Raw genomic sequence first — 19997 nt, 5'->3', positions numbered from 1 at the left:
TGGTCCCTTTGAAGGGAAAATTCCTGTCCAATCATCTGAGGTCGGTCTGTTTTGTCAGGAAATGTGTAATTAAGGTGGCTGATGGTCTGATTGAGCATATCTTGTGTGAAACACCTCTTGCCTATCAGGTCTGTAAGACACAGGGACAACTCAGCTGGAACAATACCTACTGAGATACAGTGGCATGCACAGACTTTTTGAAGGGCAGGGGTGAAAAGAAAAAAAAGGGCATATACAGCGTGCTCTCACCACTGAAGAGGGCACTTTAGCGCGTGTTTTGGCTCCCAAGAGTTCACTTTAGTACGTGTTTTTGCCACCCAAGAGGGCAGTTTATCATGTTTTAACCAGCCAAGGGGGCAGTTTAGTGTGTTTTGCCAGCCAAGAGGGCACTTTAGCACCCGTTTTTGACACCCAAGAGGGCAGTTTATCATGTTTTAACCAGCCAAGGGGGCTGGGTGCCCCCCGGGTGCAAACCACTGCTGAGATATCATGGAAGATGTCAGAAGGGCTCCCGCTGAGTCCAAGTCCACCTCCTGCAACGGACTGGGCACCACGATTATCATCCACAACATACAATACCGTACCTTACACACTTGCACCCAGTTGCTCTAGGTAAACACCATTTTGGTCCAATAACTTTAGATCATAGATAAGACGTTGACTGTGGAAGTATTGCACAGTAGAGCAACCTGGATTGAGTTGAGGCTACTTCAAAGTCATCAGTGTAAATGCAGAAAGCAATTGCTCACTTGTCTCTCGCGAGAAGTGGATTTCCTTTTTCTTTTTTTTTTTTAAATCTGCATATGATCTGCCTTCTACGGAGCCCCCTTGGGTTTTCTAGAAAGACTTTTGCGTTCCGTCGCAATACTTTTTTCCTTCGAGTCCTTCTGAGCCATATTTTTTATTTTCGCTCAGCTGCTCCCAGCACAACGGCATGGATCAGCTCACTGAATTTTACTTTTTACTGTGCATTAAGTATGCTGATAGTACTACTGCTCAATAGGCATTCATTTTCCAGATTCACATCCAGCCAGACTCGTCCATCCACTAGAACTCATATCATACACCACTTAAAGTGACTCGCGCTGCTACCATTTGTTATTGTGTGCACACTGTTTGCTCCCTTCTGCTGTTGTGTCAACTTGAATTTCCCGTATGAGGGATCAATAATGTTATCTTGAGTTGTGAAATGTGTGGCAGGTGAATAATTTCAGTCATTTTCAACCCATGTTACGCATTAAAGTTTATTAGAGAGTCACAGAGCAATGTTGCCAGTAAAGAGAGGTGTTTTAAAAACGGCTACACACAGTTGCAGTCAGTGGAAAACCAATTTAGGCACATCAGAGGGCCTACGCGATCTTCTGTGAGTGGCAGGTTTCCAGTACGTATAAGGCCCTGACAATTAATCACTTGCAGTGCAGTAAATTATATCTTCTGGAGTGATGAGTGGGTTTAAAAATGTAATCGTTGTTTGAATTTTGATTAAATCAGCTTCTCTGGTGAATTACTTGGCCAACTTTAAGAGAGAAAACAGGGCTCAGAGTCAACAGTGCAAAGCAGTGCTATGAGTTTAATGTTAACATGCTGATGTTTAGCAAGTGTAATTACTATATATATGATTTACTATGGTCATCATGTTAACATGCTAACATTTGCTAATAAACCTTTTTTTACAGCAGTTTTTCTTCACTTGGAACAGTAGGTAAACACATTAATTAATGTCAAGTATGGCAAGTGTTTTGTCACGTTGGGTGAATTTGGACCTGATGATGGTGCTAGTGGACTGCGAATCCCGGATATCTGAAAAGTCTCATGGAAATCTGGTACATCTGATACTAAAAACTACAAATGTCAATCTCAATAGAGCCAAGCTGGTGGCAGGTCTTTATGGATTGCAATGTTGACATTTAAACCACTTTTTTAAAGTTATATTTTATTTGACATTTGAGCTATATTGAGGAACTGGTAAAAAAAAAAAAAAAAAAGCTAAAAAGGAACCAATGTTTTCACTGTTCCCCAAATACATAATAGGCTACCGTGGACTCCACTTCCACATGAGAATTGTCATGGTGATGTTCGTGTCTTGTGACTTGTTTAAAAGTGTTTCGATGGTTTGCAGCTTAGGATATTAAAGATAAACCTGTGTTTTGAAACAGTGATTGACAAACAAACATTTCTAATTTTGTGGAGACCTCTGCAAATGTAAGACTCATCTAAAAGCTTGAGTCTTGCGTGACTCACAGGCACCATCTACTGTCACTTAAAGTACACTACTGGTTTACTTGCATTTGTCATCAGCTGCACATACTGTAACTCAGCAGTAGCACACACATCAACACTAGCATGCTTAAGTATGATAGCAACAACTTAAAAAAAATAGCATTTGAAATGTGTTGTCTTACAGTTAAGTGTAAACACTTACACTGCTGATGGGTTGACATTGATGTCAGGGTGAAGATATGTTTAAACGCTGTGTGTCTTGTCTTCCCTCTCTTCCACCTCCATTTTCCAAAAAACAACTTCAGAAAATCCGGTTTTGTTACAAAATCAGTATATTTAAGACACATGAATTAAAAACCAGCAAGGTATTTGCCAATGATTGTCTATTCTCAAACACCGACAGATGCTATGTCTTGATAAGACAAAAATAATATATAAAAAATAACCTGAACCACACTTTGACAAGACGTTAATATTTTCTTACCAAGATGACACCACAACTGACATATTTCATTTAGAAAATACGGGACATGAAAAACAAATAAGACATGATTGTTTCTGTAAAAGTAGAATCAGAATTTTACAAACACATACGCTTCACAAATCTGTTAAATCATGATCCTAAACAATTACAGTCATGCCTCGCTGAAAGTGAAACCGGGACTTTGCCGCTATGCTTGGCTTTGAAAGTAGAGAAGCTTGCGGAGGAAGTTGAAGGAACCGGGCATCTGCTTGTAGAGCCCCTTTGCAGAGTTCTGGGAGACTTCGTGGTTAACCTGGAAACAAGCACAGGCAATAACCATGTGTGTGCGTTTGAATTCAAAAGCTCTGAACGATAAAGGGCATTCAAGAGAGCCACAGCTAACTTTGCTCGTATAAAGAGAGAAGCTCACCATCATCAACATCGTGACCAAGTCATCCGTAGAAGCATTTTCATCAAGGATACGGTATAGTGTCTCGACGTACCAGGAGCCCGACTGGGTGTCTCTCCAAGAAACGTAACCTGCATTCACAAAAGCAAAGCGGCATTACGAAGACATACGGGTCATCCATACCTCTGACTTACGCCTGAAAGACTGAGTTATTAATGAGAATGAGCACAGATGTGTGAATGCACCACAAACACACCAGGGAAAGTGGAGTAGGACACCAGAATGTCACTCGGGGTCGGCAGCGTGGGTCTGGCGTCCAGCTCATCGGACGTGCTCAGAGAGTCGCTGCTGGATGACGTGGGAATGGCGTCCGTCTGATCATCGGCTCCGCCGATGGATGGTTCAACCTCATCTGGGGACACCTCGAAGCCTGTGTCTTTTTCACCTCAGGAACAAGCACAAATACTTCTCTATAAGTTTCCAATCGAGTATTTTTGAGGGAGTCATTCAACAGCACGTTCAAGATCAGCTACCTCCTCCGCAAGCCTGGATGAAGAACAGTTTGGGTTTGCCCTGTAGAGACGGACAGTGCTGGCCGTTGAGGTAGTTTGTGATGTACTGGACCGGGACATGCTGTCCATCCACACCGTACACGGCGCCGGGGAAGCGGTTGTGGCTCACCTGTAAACAAAGATATAAGCTTTCATTAGGTATCATAAGTCATCTGGACTCCAGACTCCAGTAGGTCATAGATACAGATGGGACTGCATTTTATCACACATTGATATCGTAACATAGCAGGTGTAATAATCAGCCACGTCGTACCTCAGTGCCATGTGACAGCATGATGACCACACAGCAGTCATACTGTGAATGATCCTTCTTAGATAAAGCTGACAGCTCGTGTTTGATTTGCTGAAATGCGAGAGAGGACTGTTAGCCGGAGCTCAAAAAGGTTTGCATGTGGTTTTCCCTTCCGAGGACTGGGATTCTTACTCTTTGCTTCAGGTTCGTCTTGACGTCCACGATAAAGTTGAGCGCCTTGAATCTGCTCTCCAGCTTGTCACAGTCTATGTTGGAGCCCCTGCGATTGCTGAGCTCGCTCTGGGGGTCAAACTCCACGTTGTTTATGATGAGGCAGTGTCCGCACGGGCTGGCGTCCATTTTATAGCTCTGACGCGCACATAGACAGAATAAAGAAAGCAGAGAAGGGGATTTGATAGAGACAATTTGCATCTACGGCAGCCTCTGCCCTCCTGTTGTTGATCAAAATGCATGATAAATAAATGGTGCTCACCTGGATGCTGTCCCGACGAGTTCTGCCTTGGGGCCTTAGTCTGTACTCCCCCTCAGGTGCTGTGACATAAGCAACAATGTGTTAGGCATCACTGAACTTATCAGACTGTGACCCAAAATGTAAATTAACCGCATAGCTTACATGGAGTGGGAGTAGTACTGGGTCTCGGCATTGGATAGACAGGGACATCGTCTTTTCTTTGCTTATCCACATCCATTGGAGAGGCTGTAACCGAGAACAAACAGCACATATGTGGGTAACACATGACACCCTTAAATCATTATTATCCAGATCCATGTTCTAGGATAGTTCTGATTTTATTATTCATTACATACACCACACTGTGACACACTTACACACTGGGAGAGGCTGGAGAACAGGGCGAACGGCCTGAGTGGGTGTAGCAGGCTGTAGCTGAATTGCTGGGGCTCCATTCCGTAGCAGCTCTGCCAGACTGTGCTGCCCTGTCTCCTGAAGGCACTGCAGAAATAATGGAAAGGCTCGACTTCCACGGGTCTCCAAGTCCACGACCAACTTTCTGGCCTGTTCGCGCCTGGTCGCACAGCTCTGACAGGAGACACAGTAACAGGTGTGTCACCACCTGACCAGTGCAATACTGCGCAAACAGCAGGAAGTCAACCTGAAACTCGAGGTCTTACCTTGATTTCATCGACCATGTCTTGGGTGAAAACCCCGTTTTCAATAAGGCCATCGTAGAGGCTTGATGGGTCCAAGTCCTTCACGAGATTGCTCCTGTTGCGTTGGAGAATCTTCCTGTGTCTTTCCTCCATTCAAAACAAACGCCCCCAGTGAGCGAGACGGCAACTATCATAAAAACTGTGACTAATTTTTTGTCACGATTTCAGAGTCAGTCGGTATCCCACAATGATTCAACACGCTTGTTAAGGGGAACAGACACCTTGTTCCTCTGCAAATATCACAAGTTTCCTTTCCCCTTCTCTTGTTTGTGCTCGGTTGCGTTCGCCATTTCCTTGTTTACATCACCGCTGTCTGTGATTGGTCCATTGAGAGAGTGCGGAGAGAGAAAAATAACCGGGTGCGTTTGATTTGGGTTCCCGCTTGCCGCTGCCAACGCGGCCGACGTGCCGCTATACGTTCAAACTAAACGTCAGGGCGGGCCGAGGAATCAAACCGAACACACAAATGAAGCCTTGTTTATCATCAGATACTCAATCTCCCAAAACGACTTTCGATGCTGGACACCTCCCCCTCTACTCCTGCTTCGCAGCAGCAGGTTGTCAGCTCGTCCTGAGGGGAGGAACTGTGGGATGCTGTTGAACACACCCTGCCCTTTCCGCTGTCTTTTCACATCAGCGTTAACCAACAACCTGAAGAGTATTAAAAGCTACATTCAATATGTGGCGTAGCACCGGCTGAGCGCGTCTGCTTCAGGTGAATGGGAACGTAGAGCTGTTGCGTTGAGAGAGAGAGCTAGCTGTTGTAGCAACGTAACTAACCCTAATGGAAAAAAAAAAAAAAAAGAAAAACGTAAACGTTTTTACCCTCGATGCATAACATTAATAGCACCGCCTTGTGAAATGTCAGCAGGACTATAGTATTGGTATGTCTGTTGTTGTAGCTGACATGCCTAGCTCGTCTAGCTTCTGGAGTTAGCATGCTATAATGCCACTCTGTTTAGCTACCTGCTTGTCTCCATCATGAATCATTACAAGGCTAACGTCAGTGTGGAGGAAACGCTGTCAGCTAAAGCCTGTGTCATCGTTTCAGGTCTGAGCACTGCTCTGATGTGTTGCTCTTGATGGTGATAGTTCTGCTAATGTGTTTCAGGTTGCTGTGATGGCAGGGTCAAAGATGTCTGTGCCACTGGCTGTAGTGGTGATCCTCCTGTCGGTGCTGCTGACAGGAGCAGCCCATGCCGGGCCTGAGATAGACCCATACAAAATCTTAGGAGTGACCAGGAGTGCAAGCCAGGCTGAGATCAAGAAGGTCTACAAGCGTCTTGCAAAAGAATGGTATATATTTCTCATAACACTGATCTGTTTTTATTATTGTTATTTTTTTAAATCATCATTCACATCTTAACTAATGATGCCTTCTTCTCAAAGGCATCCGGACAAAAACAAAAATCCAGGAGCCGAGGACATGTTCATCAAGATCACCAAATCTTATGAGGTGAGTAATTTTTATGTATTTCAAGCTGTAAGCTGGAATGAAAGCCCGTAGTATATGTATGTATGTGAGGAAGATGTCCGCCGTACTGACATGGGCTCTTCCTCAAATCTAGATCCTTTCCAATGAGGACAAACGTGCCAACTATGACCGTTACGGCCAGACAGACGACACCCAGCCGTATGGCGGCAGTCGCTACGGTCATCGCCATGACAGCTTCTACTTCGACGAGTCCTTCTTCAACTTTCCTTTCAACAGCAAGAACCACAGGGACTTTGCTGACAGCAAGTACATATTGCACTTCAACCAGTATGTCAACGACGTGGTGCCAGACAGCTACAAGAGACCGTACCTGATAAAGATCACCTCTGACTGGTGCTTCAGCTGCATCCACATCGAGCCTGTCTGGAAGGAGGTGGTGCAGGAGATGGAGACTCTAGGTGTGGGATGAACCTATAAATCGTAACATCTATGAAATAGCACAGGACGAGTTGAATGAGTTGATGTGCTTATGTCTGTGGATATCCCATCCTTGCAGGTGTTGGGATAGGTGTGGTGGATGTGGGCTATGAGAGGAGGTTGGCCAATCACCTCGGAGCCCATCGCACCCCATCGATACTTGGAGTCATCAACGGCAAAGTGACATTCTTCCATTACGCCGTGGCAAAGGAGCACCTGAGGCAGTTTGTAGAAGACCTTCTTCCTCAGAGACTTGTGGAGCGGGTAAATATCTGCCTTTCCTCAGAAAAAAAACAAACAGTTGCAGTCCATTAGAGGAAGGAAGACTAAAACATTCCTTTATGTATGTCAGTTATACATTTTGCATTTTCTCAGAATCGGAATCAAAATTCCTTTGTCTCTATTTCAGGTCACCGACAAGAATGACCTGCAGTTCTTGAACAGCTGGCACGAGCTCAACAAGCCACACGTGCTTCTGTTCGACCAAGTGCCTGTAGTTCCTCTGTTATACAAAGTAGGCTCTCTCCTTGTTTTAATTATATGTGAAAAGTACCTCAGGTTCAGCTGACACTAATTGCATTACTAACACAGGCATGTTAATGATTTACCTCCACAGCTGACAGCTTTTGCCTATAAGGACTACCTGCAGTTTGGCTATGTGGACCAGGGCCTTTCAGAGACCGCCAATCTGCAGAAACAGTTCAATATCAACACTTACGCTCCGACCATGCTGGTCTTCAAAGAGAACACTGACAAGCCTGCTGACATTATACAGGTAAGTCACAGCAGCAGCAGGGGAAAGAAAGTTATTACACCTTTCTGTTCACTCATCTGTTATACGCGGATCTGTTTGCACTTGTGGTCACTCTTGCTTTTCTATGTGGTCATGTTTGTCTTCAGGCCAAAGGGATGAAAAAGCAAATCATTGATGAGTTCATGTCAAACAACAAGTTCCTGCTCGTGCCACGGCTGGTCAATCAGAAGCTCTTTGATGAGCTCTGTCCTGTCAAGCAGTTCCACAGACGCAGGAAGTACGAGAACCTCATTTTAAGACGTCTGCTTGCACAGTTTGCGAAATTAGTTTGGATATGCTAAGTTACTGTCACATCTTTCCTCCCCTCAGATACTGTGTCCTGCTGATCACAGGTGATGAAGAGACCTTTTCTTTTGGGAACCAGGCGTTTCTCTCATTCGCCTCCACAAACGGCAAGGAGGTTGTTAGATTTGCCTACGTGTACCAGCGGTTACAGCAGCCTCTTTGCGACATCCTCATGCAGAACAAAGACAGTGCACAGTCACCAACACAGGTACGTTCATACACGTCCAACACGTTCAACACGTCCACTGTGAATTTATGGAGCATAGCGACTCTGAGACAATGAAAACTGTGTCCATAACGTGCCTTCTTCTAGACTTATGGAAATAAAATGTGCAAAATACACACAGAGTTGTCTATTATATTTCCTGCTGCAGAAGCATTTACATACAGCAAACATTACAGTTGTATTCCCATCTTTATTCTGGAGCTTTTTACTGAGGGGTTTGTTTATATATCATGCATAGCCTATTCCCTATTACATTATATACTTAAAACACATGGCCATGATTAATGTTTATAGCTGTTACAATGAAAAGAGAAATCCATAGATCCCTCTGTAACAAATTTTGACCTTAACAGGTCAACAAAATGAAACAAGAATTCTGAACTGGCTTTATCCAATGTCCAGATTCTGTTCTTGAAATGTGTGTAAATTAGTGCTTTTGTGATTAGACAATGATTTGTGCATATTTAAATATAACATTTCATACAAACTGTAAAACAAAAAATAAGTATCTTTAATGTAAGTAATCATCTGGGGAAGACAGGAAGACAGGGGACGCTATTAGTAAAAAATGGCCCCAATTACATCTAATTCAAGTAATTTTAAATGGTTTATTTTATTTATTTATTTATTTATTTATTTTAAGTATTTTTGGCCTTTATATGGCTTTATTGACAGTACAGCTTTATAGATGACAGGAAACAGGATGGGAGAGAGGGGTGACACGCAGCAAAAGGCCGGGACTCAAACCCGGGGCTGCTGCAGCGAGGACAAAGCCTCTGCACGTGCTCTACCAACTGAGCTAAATGACGACCCGGTTTATTTTAACTTATTTTCAAAGAAGTCTTGCTCACGTTTCTTAATATTAGACTGTTTTTCGTTTTTACTCAGGTGGTGATCCTGGAGAGGCGTAATGCTGCGGGCAAGGCCTTGTTCAAGCCGGTGAGCGCCTGGAACGGCAGCGAGGAGGACAAGCAGCGTCTTCTGGAGGAGCTGGAGCGACTGCAGAGGGACCCGTCCATCCTCAATAATGACGCCATGCTGCCCGAGCTCAACAACGAGTTTGCCTCTGTATGTTCCCTTTCAGTAATGTAGGGTATCTAAATAATGTTCGCCTGCCTGTGTAGCCAATTTACTCATAACCAAGTACTGTTTGTTGATATCAGCCACCAGTCCTGCTACTAAATATTAAACTACTGTCACTCCACAGATGTTTGTAATCCGATGGATCTATGCCTCTTACGATTACCTCTCTGAAGTCATTGACGATATTCTGCATAACAACTGGTAGGCAGAGATCTTTAACTCTTAACCTGTCATGGGAGAACACATGATGACAACCCAGATGTAAATACAGATGTGTTGTGTTGCACTAAAGACATCTGTGGTGATTTGCAGGCGTGAGATGATGCCTCTTCTGTCCCTCATCTTCTCTGCCTTGTTCATCTTGTTTGGAACTGTGGTCATCCAGGCCTTCAGGTTGGTTGCTTTCCCATACGCACGTTTACCTCGACCGCCAAAATATGTAACCATAGCAACATCACCATCCTCTGGGATTAGTGAGACACGGTGAAGAAAGCTAGAGAGGCTGCCCAAAGAAAATAAAGTAATAATGCTCTCATTTTTTCTTTCTACGCCTGCACATCCCCTTTGGGCAAAACATGTTATTTGTGTGTTTTTCAGTGACTCAAGTGATGATAAACAGACTAAACCAAAGGCAAAAGATGGAACAAAAGCAGAAAATGGGTCACCAGGGCCCGGTGGTACTTCAAGGCAAGAATACATTTATTACATATATTATAGAGTGCAGAATTTATCATCGTGTTTTCTAAGTTCTGTATATTTGCTGTTGATCTCTAGTCGGCCTCCCAAGAAGAACTTTGTGGAGGTGACCGAGCTGACGGATATCACATACATGAGCAACCTGGTGAAGCTGAGGCCGGGACACATGAACATAGTGCTGGTTCTCACAGACGCCTCCAAGAACATCCTGCTCAGCAAGTTCGCCAAAGAGGTCTACTCCTTCACAGGGTAAAGTAAACATTAATTTTTCCTTGTGTGGAGTAAGAACATTTTTGTTGCATATTAAACGGGTCCTATTGTGCATTTACTTTTTTTCTGTCATATCTCCAATAAGGTTTGTACTATTTTTTTGTCGAATGTTTTAACTTTATAGAGCACTTACAAATCATGCAGGGATAACATGAGTTTAACAGGTTTTGCACAGACTTGTCGAGTCCATGCCAGCTCAAGTGCGTGCTGATTTTAAAGCACATACTAAGATATTCTTAAATTCACGGACATTTTTCAAAGATTACATTTTTTATTCATATGTTATCTTTTGTACTGGAAAGGTCATATTAAATTCTAAACAAATGCAAAATAAAAGTATTTTGACTAGTGGTCTCAGACATTTTAACCCTACTGCATATAATGTTTCAAATAATGGTTTTGTATATAATGGCCAAAGTTTAAAGTAATGACATGATAGTATGAGTAGTAGTTCTCTGCTCCAGAAACAGCATGTCCACAAAGTACAGGGACTCGTCCATCCACCCACTCAGTGTGTCTATTCATACTGAGGTGATTTAGAGCTGCTCTGACTCTGTTCTGGAACATATTTTATGGAGAAAATATTTTCTGGTTTTGTCTCTGATGTCCTCTGAGGAGCAGAGTCAGCTAGCTAATAGGACTGCTAGCTGTAGCTGATCTCTTAGCTAACTAGCCGCATAACTTATTAACTAGACTGATTTTTACATTTTATCCAATTGCGTTAGTGAGAGGCTAACATAAGTTTGTCCAGCTAAAGCCAAGTTCTGTTTTAGTCAGAGGATGAACTGAGGGGCCAGTATAGGATAATAAGGACTGTGAATCATGCAAAAGCTACTCAAGTGTACCCGTATACAAATATAGAACTGGAAATGTGCACAATAGGTCAGCTTTTTAATCTTGTTTATAGATACTTCCTCACACTTGTTCCCTCATCTCTCTCCTAGGAGCATGACGCTGCATTTCTCCTTCCTGAATATTGACAAGCACAGCCAGTGGATGTACACTCTGCTGGAATACGCCCAGGACGCCACACAGATTGATGCAGACGAGGACGATGGAGGAAACCACAAGATGGACTACACCGGCTATGTGCTGGCACTCAACGGCCACAAGAAGTACCTCTGTCTTTTTAAGCCGGTCTACACCGGGGAAGACCATGACAGTAAGTCGTCCGAGGACGAAGGGAGCACTGCAGGGGGGAGGTCGAGGTCCAGTTCCCGTGAAGACCACCCGCCACGCAAATCCAACCGATCCCGCAGCATGTCCACCCTGCAGATCCACCACAAACTGGACCGCTTGGGGCTGTGGATGGAACGGCTCATGGAAGGCACTTTGCCTCGCTATTACATTCCTGCATGGCCCGGACTCGACAAGATCACCCCCATTAAATAGACGGAGGCGAGTTAGGACGGACTTAGTACTTATCTACTGTACCCTTGTGTTAGGCTAGAGCTGCCTTTCTTGCACTTGAAATAATAAATAGTTACTTTGAAAGTCGGGTCAATAATATGACAAACTACTGTGGGACACGTCCTTTAGCGTCCCCCTCTTAAGGTCATCGCATGCTGTTTTTATATATATATTCAATCCAGGCAAACGCTGCTGCTGCTACAGCCCTGTGAACAGAAAATAAAATCACTGTGGTCACCTGTACTCTCCTGCCTTCATGACCATCAGTCATATCCACACAGACTGAAGGAGGCAGGACATCTACCTTCGTCTTCATCAATGAATACTGTGAATAGAGATGCATGTCCTTAACACTAAATGTCTTTTTTTATGCATCTCAGGCCTTTTCGTTTTTTTCGTGATAGATTTATCTCCTGAATGCTGGCTCGCTTGTGCAATATAGCCTACTGCTGTAATGACAATGCCTTGCACCCCGGACTTCAAGGGGTTTCTCCATGGTCTTCCCGATCATGTGATTGCATCAAAAGAAAAAATATCTGTTTTGTTACATGGGGACTGTTGGGATTGTGATTTGATATGTTCTTCACTTAGGAGTCAAGAATTATTTAGCAGCCTTGGTCTATTTAACAACCTCAGTTAGCCAGTAGCTCTATGTAGCAGACATAACGATCGGGCCCCTCCATTTCATTTTCTGAATGTTTTCCAAATGGACACCACTGACTGATACATTATGTAGACACGAAAGTTAAAGTCAACAACTTACTGTGTGCTTGCTCGGTTTATTAACTTGTTCTGTCTTGTATGAAACTGTCTTTGATATAATTTTGATGGTACAGTGTGATGTAAATATTGTACATTATCATGTTATCTATTGGACCTGTATTTTAAAAATGTATGTAACTCGAACGATTTGGTGAATGTTTTACATGGATCTATCAAAAACGCTGTTCTCGTTTTATTCTCCTTCCCTACGCGTCGGTGTAAAAAGAAAAAAAGTGTCAGTAGTGAGTCTACCCTCTTGTTGTAATAAAATGCTTTAGTTTGTTAATTAAAACATGAAGTTGTAAAAAAAAGAAAAGCAAAACAAGTGAAATTAGTTTCAAACTGATTTATTTGATGTATGGTTTCAGACTCAGACAGTAACACAGTGAAGCTCCAACATTCATTGGAGGAATAAGAAGAAATATACGATTTTGACCGGAGGCATCATTTTCTCCACTTCGCATTGTAGTACGACGTATATACACTGCTTTACTGAATACACTTATTTTACTTTCCAGTGCCAACTACAGTATATGGCTATAGTGATCTTTGTGCTCTTTCACCCATAACACATTTTTTTCAACAGTATACCGTCTCTTGAGGACAAAATCCTTGTCCACATAGCCACTGTACCTTATTTCATCTGTATCTTTTATCTGCTGGTGCAGCAAAACAAGGTCAGTTTTGTAACCGTTCTGAAGCTTTTGATCATATCAAATGATCTTCTTCAGCAGATGGTGTTTAGCTGGTTGTCATATGTTCAAACAATTGAAATTTCCAGAGCAATTACAAATAAGGGATAACGTACAGCTACTTAAAGCAAAATAAACCCAAACAGGTTGTTGCAAGAGGTCTACAATTGCCTCCCCCCCTCACTGTTCTGTATTCTAATTAATACTCGGCTACTTGCTAATTAAAAAAATAACAAAAATCAATAATTTGACACGAAATATCAATTTAGAAACATTTATCTTGACTAAAAATGATTTCATTTCTTCCACTAAGTCCTCCAGAATCAATTATCAGTACAACATACATAGCAGAGGTCTGCTATTCAGATATAACACACAGTGAAAAGGTGTTATTGACCAGTCAGAATCAAGTACTCACAAAAGCTGTGTAATACAAATTTTTTTTTCCCAATTAAAGAAGCATCTGTTTTTCATTCTTTTCCTTATTTCCTGATTTGATCTGTCTCTGTGCTGCTCTACTCTGGATGAAATAACACTACGTTGCCGTACTTCAGCCACACGATGGCACCACAGCCTCAGGAAGTGAGCTTGGGCTCGCAAGAAGCGTTGGAAGTTTCCCTTTGTTGCACTGTTTGTGTTCTCGTCTACAGATATGAGTTTTGCTCCATTCACATTCCAACCCTGAAGTAGAGTAATTGAGTTCAGAGAGCCATTAAAAAGTGATTAAAAAGTAATAAAGGTGTTAATTATGGAACATAGTGGAAAATGTGCCTAAAAAGCACCATCTTAGAAATGATGTTTGTTTATGATAATAGTGCTCTTATGTAAGCCGTTATTTTAATGCAGGGACAGAGTTTAGTTAAGTCAAAGCCAACATCCGGCACCAAAGTAAGGTTATTCTACACGAGGTCCAAGAGGTGCACATGGCAATTGTCTTTAATTACTTTTATATTATGTAGAATTCTGTTAATGCGCCTCATTACAAGGAACATGGTGACACATTTTATCTGATTTCAGCACATTTCTGTTGTGCTGACGTTGGGGACTGCTAATCAGTGGACGCCAGCCCGAGAGACTTTAACAATGAGTTAGAGAGAATTGAACTTTTAAAGTCTATTTTTAGTAGTCGTTTTCATGACGTCTGCTGAGGAAACAGAAGGAGACATTTGTAGCTTAAGATTTGTTGCCATTATTTCACAGGACCCGTGTAGCTGCGCATTGTGTGAAATAAACATACGCTGAAACAAAACAGCGACGCTTTTGTTTTTGCTGCCCATTCTCCGGTGCACACATAAAGGCTTATTTCTCTCATATTCCGTGCACACATTCGTCAGAAGCTGTGTGAGTGAGCTCTTCTCCTTTGCCAAGATAATAATCCACCTGGCAGGTGTTTCAAATCATGTTGATTAAAGTGCAGGATTGTTGCGCAGGTGTGCCGCGGGGTGTGCACAACGAGAGGCCACTCTAAATTGTGCCGTTTTATCACACGACACAATGCCACAGGTTCGACTGCAGGGATGTCTACTGTAGCTGTTAACTGAATGCTCATTTTACATTTAAAAAAAAAGGTGCAATGTGTAACATTTCAGTCAAAACATTCCAAAGTTGACTAAAATCAACAAATTCTGAGGAAATTCTTGCAGAGATGCCTTCTCAAGTCAGCGTGCTAACCAGCTAGCTCCCAGCCTGTCCTTGTCTGTCGCTCCTGTGCTAAACATCAGCACTTCCTCAGTTCTCCAAGGTCCAGGTCTGGACTGCTAGCTGCACAGCTAACCGAGGTAACTAGCTAACGGCAGCTAAATTCAGCAGCAGTTAGCAGTTACTCTATTGACATGCCGCACCTTATTTGTTTTGGGTATAAATTCAACATGTGGCCAGTGTGAGTCGTGGCGCACAGCTAGCTCTTTTGCTTCCATTGCACCCACTGACCCCGCTGTATTGACCCCTGGCCACCAATACAGTCTTTAAGGACTCCCTTGTGATAGTTTGGTAATCTATCAGAGAAATGAGAAATGGGGATATGCGAGAGGTTGGGAAAGGTCAGACAGGAGTGCAGGAAAATGTCTTCTTGCCATTGATGTTGGATGTGTTTTGCTTATCGTTTCGCCCGAACTGTGTGTTGCTATGAGGCGTTTGTGTTATTGACAGTGTTCACGGGAGTTTGTGAAAGGAAAGCCACTCCCTTTCCTGTCGGGGTAGGTTTGGCACTTACCAAATTTCTTGGCAAACGTTGAGCAGTGTGTGTGTGTGAGAGAGATAGTGGATGTGTATGCATGTGTGTGTTGTGTGAAGAGCTCGAGTTCCTGTCTGTTTATTAGTGGAGCCTCATTGACTGTATCCTGTGTTTGTACCTGTGTTCCTATGTGTGTTTTTGTATGCGGGCCCACGTTCTTAGCTGTATGATATTAACAGACAGGACTAAGTCATAAGTCACAGCGATATTTGATTAGTTCTACATCTGTTAAAATGTACATACATAGCACAGAGTAGATCACCAAACCTTCCAGGTGAACAGTAGGCTGGGGTCATATCCAGCATTTTATATCACAATATTGTCCAGTTCAAATATCGGGATGTACAATTTTATCGTTGTCTGATGGGGGATCAAGTTTTTCTCACAATATATATAATTACAGTTGTTTTGTTTGTATTTTATGTTGATTCGTAGTGTGAATAGTTTGACTGACAGGTCAATGTGCTGTTCACTTCTTTAGTTCTCCTTTTGCAGCAACACATATGACTTTAAATAACAAAATAATATCAGAGAGGAACTTTTAAATTAGATATATAGTAAGTGTAATATAATATAGTAAGTGCAGCTAGTCTCTCACTGGTGCCCTTACCTCTAAAGCCAGTGATGGGAAGTGATCCTTCCATCGATTGCTTTCACCTCGTTTCCAGTTCTTTGTAACCAGCCTGCTCGTATCTGTCCTTCTGGCCCCCTGTGATTGGCTGGTGTGATTCTATGTTTTTCATGTTGTCATCAAATCCCACGTAAAGCCAAAACTACCAGTTTTAGTCCCTCTCAACAACTTTCAGACTTCCCTACACGGTTTATGGCTCCATTTCTTTGCAATAACCACAAAAGAAAATTGAACAAAGTTAGAGTTTCATTTTTAAAGAGGATAATGAGTTCACTTAAACAACTGGACACAGCACTTTTCTGTCAGCATTATTCAAAGAGGAGGAAATATTGTTGGGGATGATTTCCAGCCACTGATTAATGCATGTTTGGTGCTTTAGTATAGCTGGAGGATGGTCTATGTGGGATTGATTCAGAGTAAATTAGAGTGTTTATCGTAATGAAGGAACATGTCACCCAGCGATGTGACCCGTCACTTCATTGATGTGTTTTTAATTGTCTTTGGACAACAGTGGAGCTCCAGGGAACAAAGGAATCAGATATATCTGGATTTGACTGCACAGACAATACTCGTATGGATCAATTAATTGTTGGTTTTGGTCTTTCAGTGGGATTTGTTGGTGAGAATAACACAGAAGTCCCCTGACCTTACTCTTTCATGAAACCGGCACGATGCATCTTTTCAGCGACAGGATAGAAACATATCTGACGAAGGATCTTATGACATTGGACTGAAGATAATTCCTTACAGCAACTCAAACCTTTTATGAAAAAAAGGCCCATGCTCCACTCCTGTGATGGATGTCTGTTACTTTTTGTCTTTATGCAAGGCCCCCCTCATCTTACACTGCATCAACCCACTCCCTGGTAGATGGAGAGATACAGTCCTAAGTGGCAGCTTAGACATAAGACTTCCTCAAGCTTCCTCGAATACTGACCTATTTTAGCTAGGCTTAGACTACACACACACACACACACACACACACACACAGAGATCTATATCTCTAACCTTGGTGCCTCCTGATTCTGCAGTTAGCATGACATCCTGTGCTCCAGGACTTCAGTTAAATCCATTCATTATCCCGACTGGGGGATTTGAATCTTCAAGCAGGGTTAGGTTCCGCGGCAGAAGTTCGGAAAAGATAAAAGTAGGTAAAAGTTACGACAAAGTTAGAGGTATGTGTGCATAATGTTCCGGCTCCTGTAATCCCACATCCTGAGCTGGTTGAATTAACAGGGAGTCAAACAGCCCCGGAGTTAAACCCACACCTTGGTTCGACTCCTGCAGTGGGATTTGAGCTCAGTTACATTAACGACAGAGGAAAATCCACGAGATTAACGGAAACTGTAAATTGAGGACCATGTAAATCTATACCTGTTGAATATTAATGTGCTTTGCAGTTTAGAACTGGACATTCATTCGTTGATCTTCAGCTGACAACACGCAAGTTTGACATGTAAGTTCTCAACAAATAGGAAAAAACATTGATGGATCAAATTGAATTTAAGGCTTCACATTGGAGTTCGCAGTATGACCATTGTAAAAACAACAAGCAGGATGCACTCAACTTGAATATAAAATACAGCAACATACAGTATGCATTTTTCCTTCAAGGATGCTATAAAATAAATAAATTTAACATTCAACTTTGAGAAACAGTTTTGAGGTAAACTACCGGTAGTCATCAAAAGTAGCCAGCATTACCATTCCTCCTCTGATGTGTTAGTTCAGTCAAAACAGGAAGTGGTTTCTTTTGTTTTCAAATGTTGCTATGGTGAGGTCACTTCCTGTCTGTCCAGAGGGCCTGCCGCCATCCTTCTCTAGCTTGTTTTTATCCCAGTAAGTAGGACATGCTGAGGCGGGAGGAGAAACAGCACAGAGAAAGTGGCAAACCAAAGCACTTGGCTGAAGCAGTGAACAGAGGAGGCAGTAGATAAAAGATGACAACAGACGAGAGTATCAAGAAAACATACTGAAGACAAACTGAGGAAGAGAGAACGACACATATTACGTATTGCAAGTGAAGGAGGGGAACAGGAAAAGCTTTAATATAGTGAGACGCCAGACGAGGTGAGTAACCAAGTTGTTTTAGGAAGGAAGAAGAACCCACAGGGACTTGATGTGAATCCCTCTATCTAAAGCCCCCAGACTATCAGTTCCACATATACACTCATGACAATAAGACCACTGTGTTGGTGCAGGGGGGGGGGGGGGGGGGGGGGGGGGGTAAACAAAATAGCAAGGTTGTTGAAAAAAAGTTGGTCCAGGCTTCAGCTTATTCTGTAGTGTAGTCCAAAATGAGTTCCTTGGTTAACAGAGTGCCATTTTCTGAGAGTGCTAACACAACTGATGAGTTGTCTGTGGACATCAGAGCAAGGAGGATCTGGGTGCATGACATGATCCTCAGGAGACAAAAGTAAGGTGGATGTTATCGCCAAGGCCAAGAAAAAGACACAGAGTGCTGGTGGCATCACCAGCATTTGTCAGAAAAGTTGAGAAATTTTCAATTTGAAGCGCTCGCAGCCGCCAAACAAAGAAAGCTGAGCTCTCTGAAAAATGATGTTGGGTTCTGCCACTTTTCTCTGGCGGCCGCCTGTTCCCACAGGCACTCGTTCCTCATTGTGAACAATTGGAAAAAGAATCTGATGCCCAGAAAAAAAACTATGCGGACACAGGCCCTTAAATGTGCATTCTGTCTAATGGCTAGGAGGGGTTGACTCTACTGGTCGCAAAGATGAGTCCATTAGGATTAAGCTTATGAGAAAATGACCCCATTTCTTACCCAGGCAAACATTTTGCTAATGAGTTCCTGCTCTCAATTGTTTGTATCAAGTCTTCTTCAACACAGCATGTCCTATTTAAAGTAAAATACAGGATAAAGCAGGGTATCCTTCAAAGTCTAGGCTACCCTGAGATCAGGACCACAGCCTGACCTCAGGTTCTCAGGCTCCTGTCTGAGCGCTCTCCAACCAAACAGTGCACAGGTACTTGCAGATGTGGTTTCACTGCTGTGACTGCACAGTTGATCTGCAGACTGCTCTATAATTACTCAGACAGAAGAGCCAGGAAAAAAACCAAGATGGCAACAACGATAATGCCACACTTCAGTCTACGGCTATAGCAACCTGGATGGATCGCCACCACCTGAGTTTTCCTCTCGTGGTTTTTTTAGTTAAAAGCCACGAAACTTGGTGATGAACTACATTACTAATGACATCGACATTAACGCAAATGTTAGCATGCTTTACTCAGATGGCTATCGTAATACTTGCTTAACATGATCATGATAACATTGTGATGATGCTGGCATTGCTGGAGACTCTTGTTAATATCCTGTTATGGAGCGCCCTCTCTTCTGTTCTTCCATTTCTTTGTGCGTCTCACCTCCAGCATATCCGCCGGCAGGTTGAGATACCATCATCCTTCACTTTCCCTCTGTATTTGTTGTACAAACAGCAGAGACAGCCAGAGGTTTCATACACGCTGATGGATTGTCTCACTGCATGGTGTGGACCTTTGTTCTTTGGTTTGTTTTCTATCTCTTCCCCTCCGGCTCTCATCTAGTTTTTTTTTTGTTTTTTTTAACTCTGGCCGTTCCTTCCCCCTTGCTCCTTGCGGCCATATAGGGACTCAAGACAAAAAGATGATACGATGGATATAGCTTCACAGAAAATGATAATCAAATTGGGAGTTTGTTTAGTCTGCAGTTTTGGCCGCTTCACAGGGAGCGGAGAGTTAACGGCTGCCTAATTACTTTCTCTGTGTAATCCCAACTTTCATATTGTGTGTGTTCTCCAAATGCTGTCTCAACAAAACACCATCTGTCCATCCTGCCTAATGGGTCAGGACTTGTCTTAAGCCTTCCTGTATGCTTAGAGATAATAAGCACTTTCACA

General features: G+C 42.7%; 2 protein-coding genes across 2 annotated transcripts; one reads left to right on the top strand and one right to left on the bottom strand.

The window, feature by feature from the left end:
• Positions 1 to 1230: 1230 nt before the first annotated feature.
• casp9 (caspase 9, apoptosis-related cysteine peptidase) lies at positions 1231 to 5423 on the bottom strand. The gene is made up of 10 exons (XM_030423475.1): positions 5049 to 5423; positions 4746 to 4956; positions 4531 to 4614; positions 4390 to 4448; positions 4089 to 4265; positions 3918 to 4007; positions 3626 to 3773; positions 3349 to 3537; positions 3114 to 3223; positions 1231 to 2996 (listed from the first exon to the last, which is right to left on the bottom strand). Exons 1-10 carry the CDS (start codon positions 5178 to 5180, stop codon positions 2892 to 2894), a joined length of 1305 nt encoding a protein of 434 aa, XP_030279335.1. The 5' UTR covers positions 5181 to 5423; the 3' UTR covers positions 1231 to 2891.
• Positions 5424 to 5570: 147 nt separating this feature from the next.
• On the top strand, positions 5571 to 12876 carry dnajc16 (DnaJ (Hsp40) homolog, subfamily C, member 16). Its single transcript, XM_030423474.1, has 15 exons — positions 5571 to 5802; positions 6199 to 6383; positions 6477 to 6543; positions 6656 to 6980; positions 7079 to 7263; positions 7409 to 7513; positions 7616 to 7774; positions 7900 to 8030; positions 8123 to 8306; positions 9213 to 9392; positions 9532 to 9608; positions 9720 to 9800; positions 10005 to 10094; positions 10182 to 10352; positions 11318 to 12876. Exons 2-15 carry the CDS (start codon positions 6208 to 6210, stop codon positions 11763 to 11765), a joined length of 2379 nt encoding a protein of 792 aa, XP_030279334.1. The 5' UTR covers positions 5571 to 5802; positions 6199 to 6207; the 3' UTR covers positions 11766 to 12876.
• The last annotated feature ends 7121 nt before the right edge of the window (positions 12877 to 19997 follow it).

The sequence above is a fragment of the Sparus aurata genome, chromosome 7, assembly GCF_900880675.1.
Source record: "Sparus aurata chromosome 7, fSpaAur1.1, whole genome shotgun sequence".
Lineage (NCBI taxonomy): Eukaryota > Metazoa > Chordata > Actinopteri > Spariformes > Sparidae > Sparus > Sparus aurata.
Note: the sequence above shows the minus strand (reverse complement) of the source record. Positions and strands in the feature narration are given on the sequence as shown.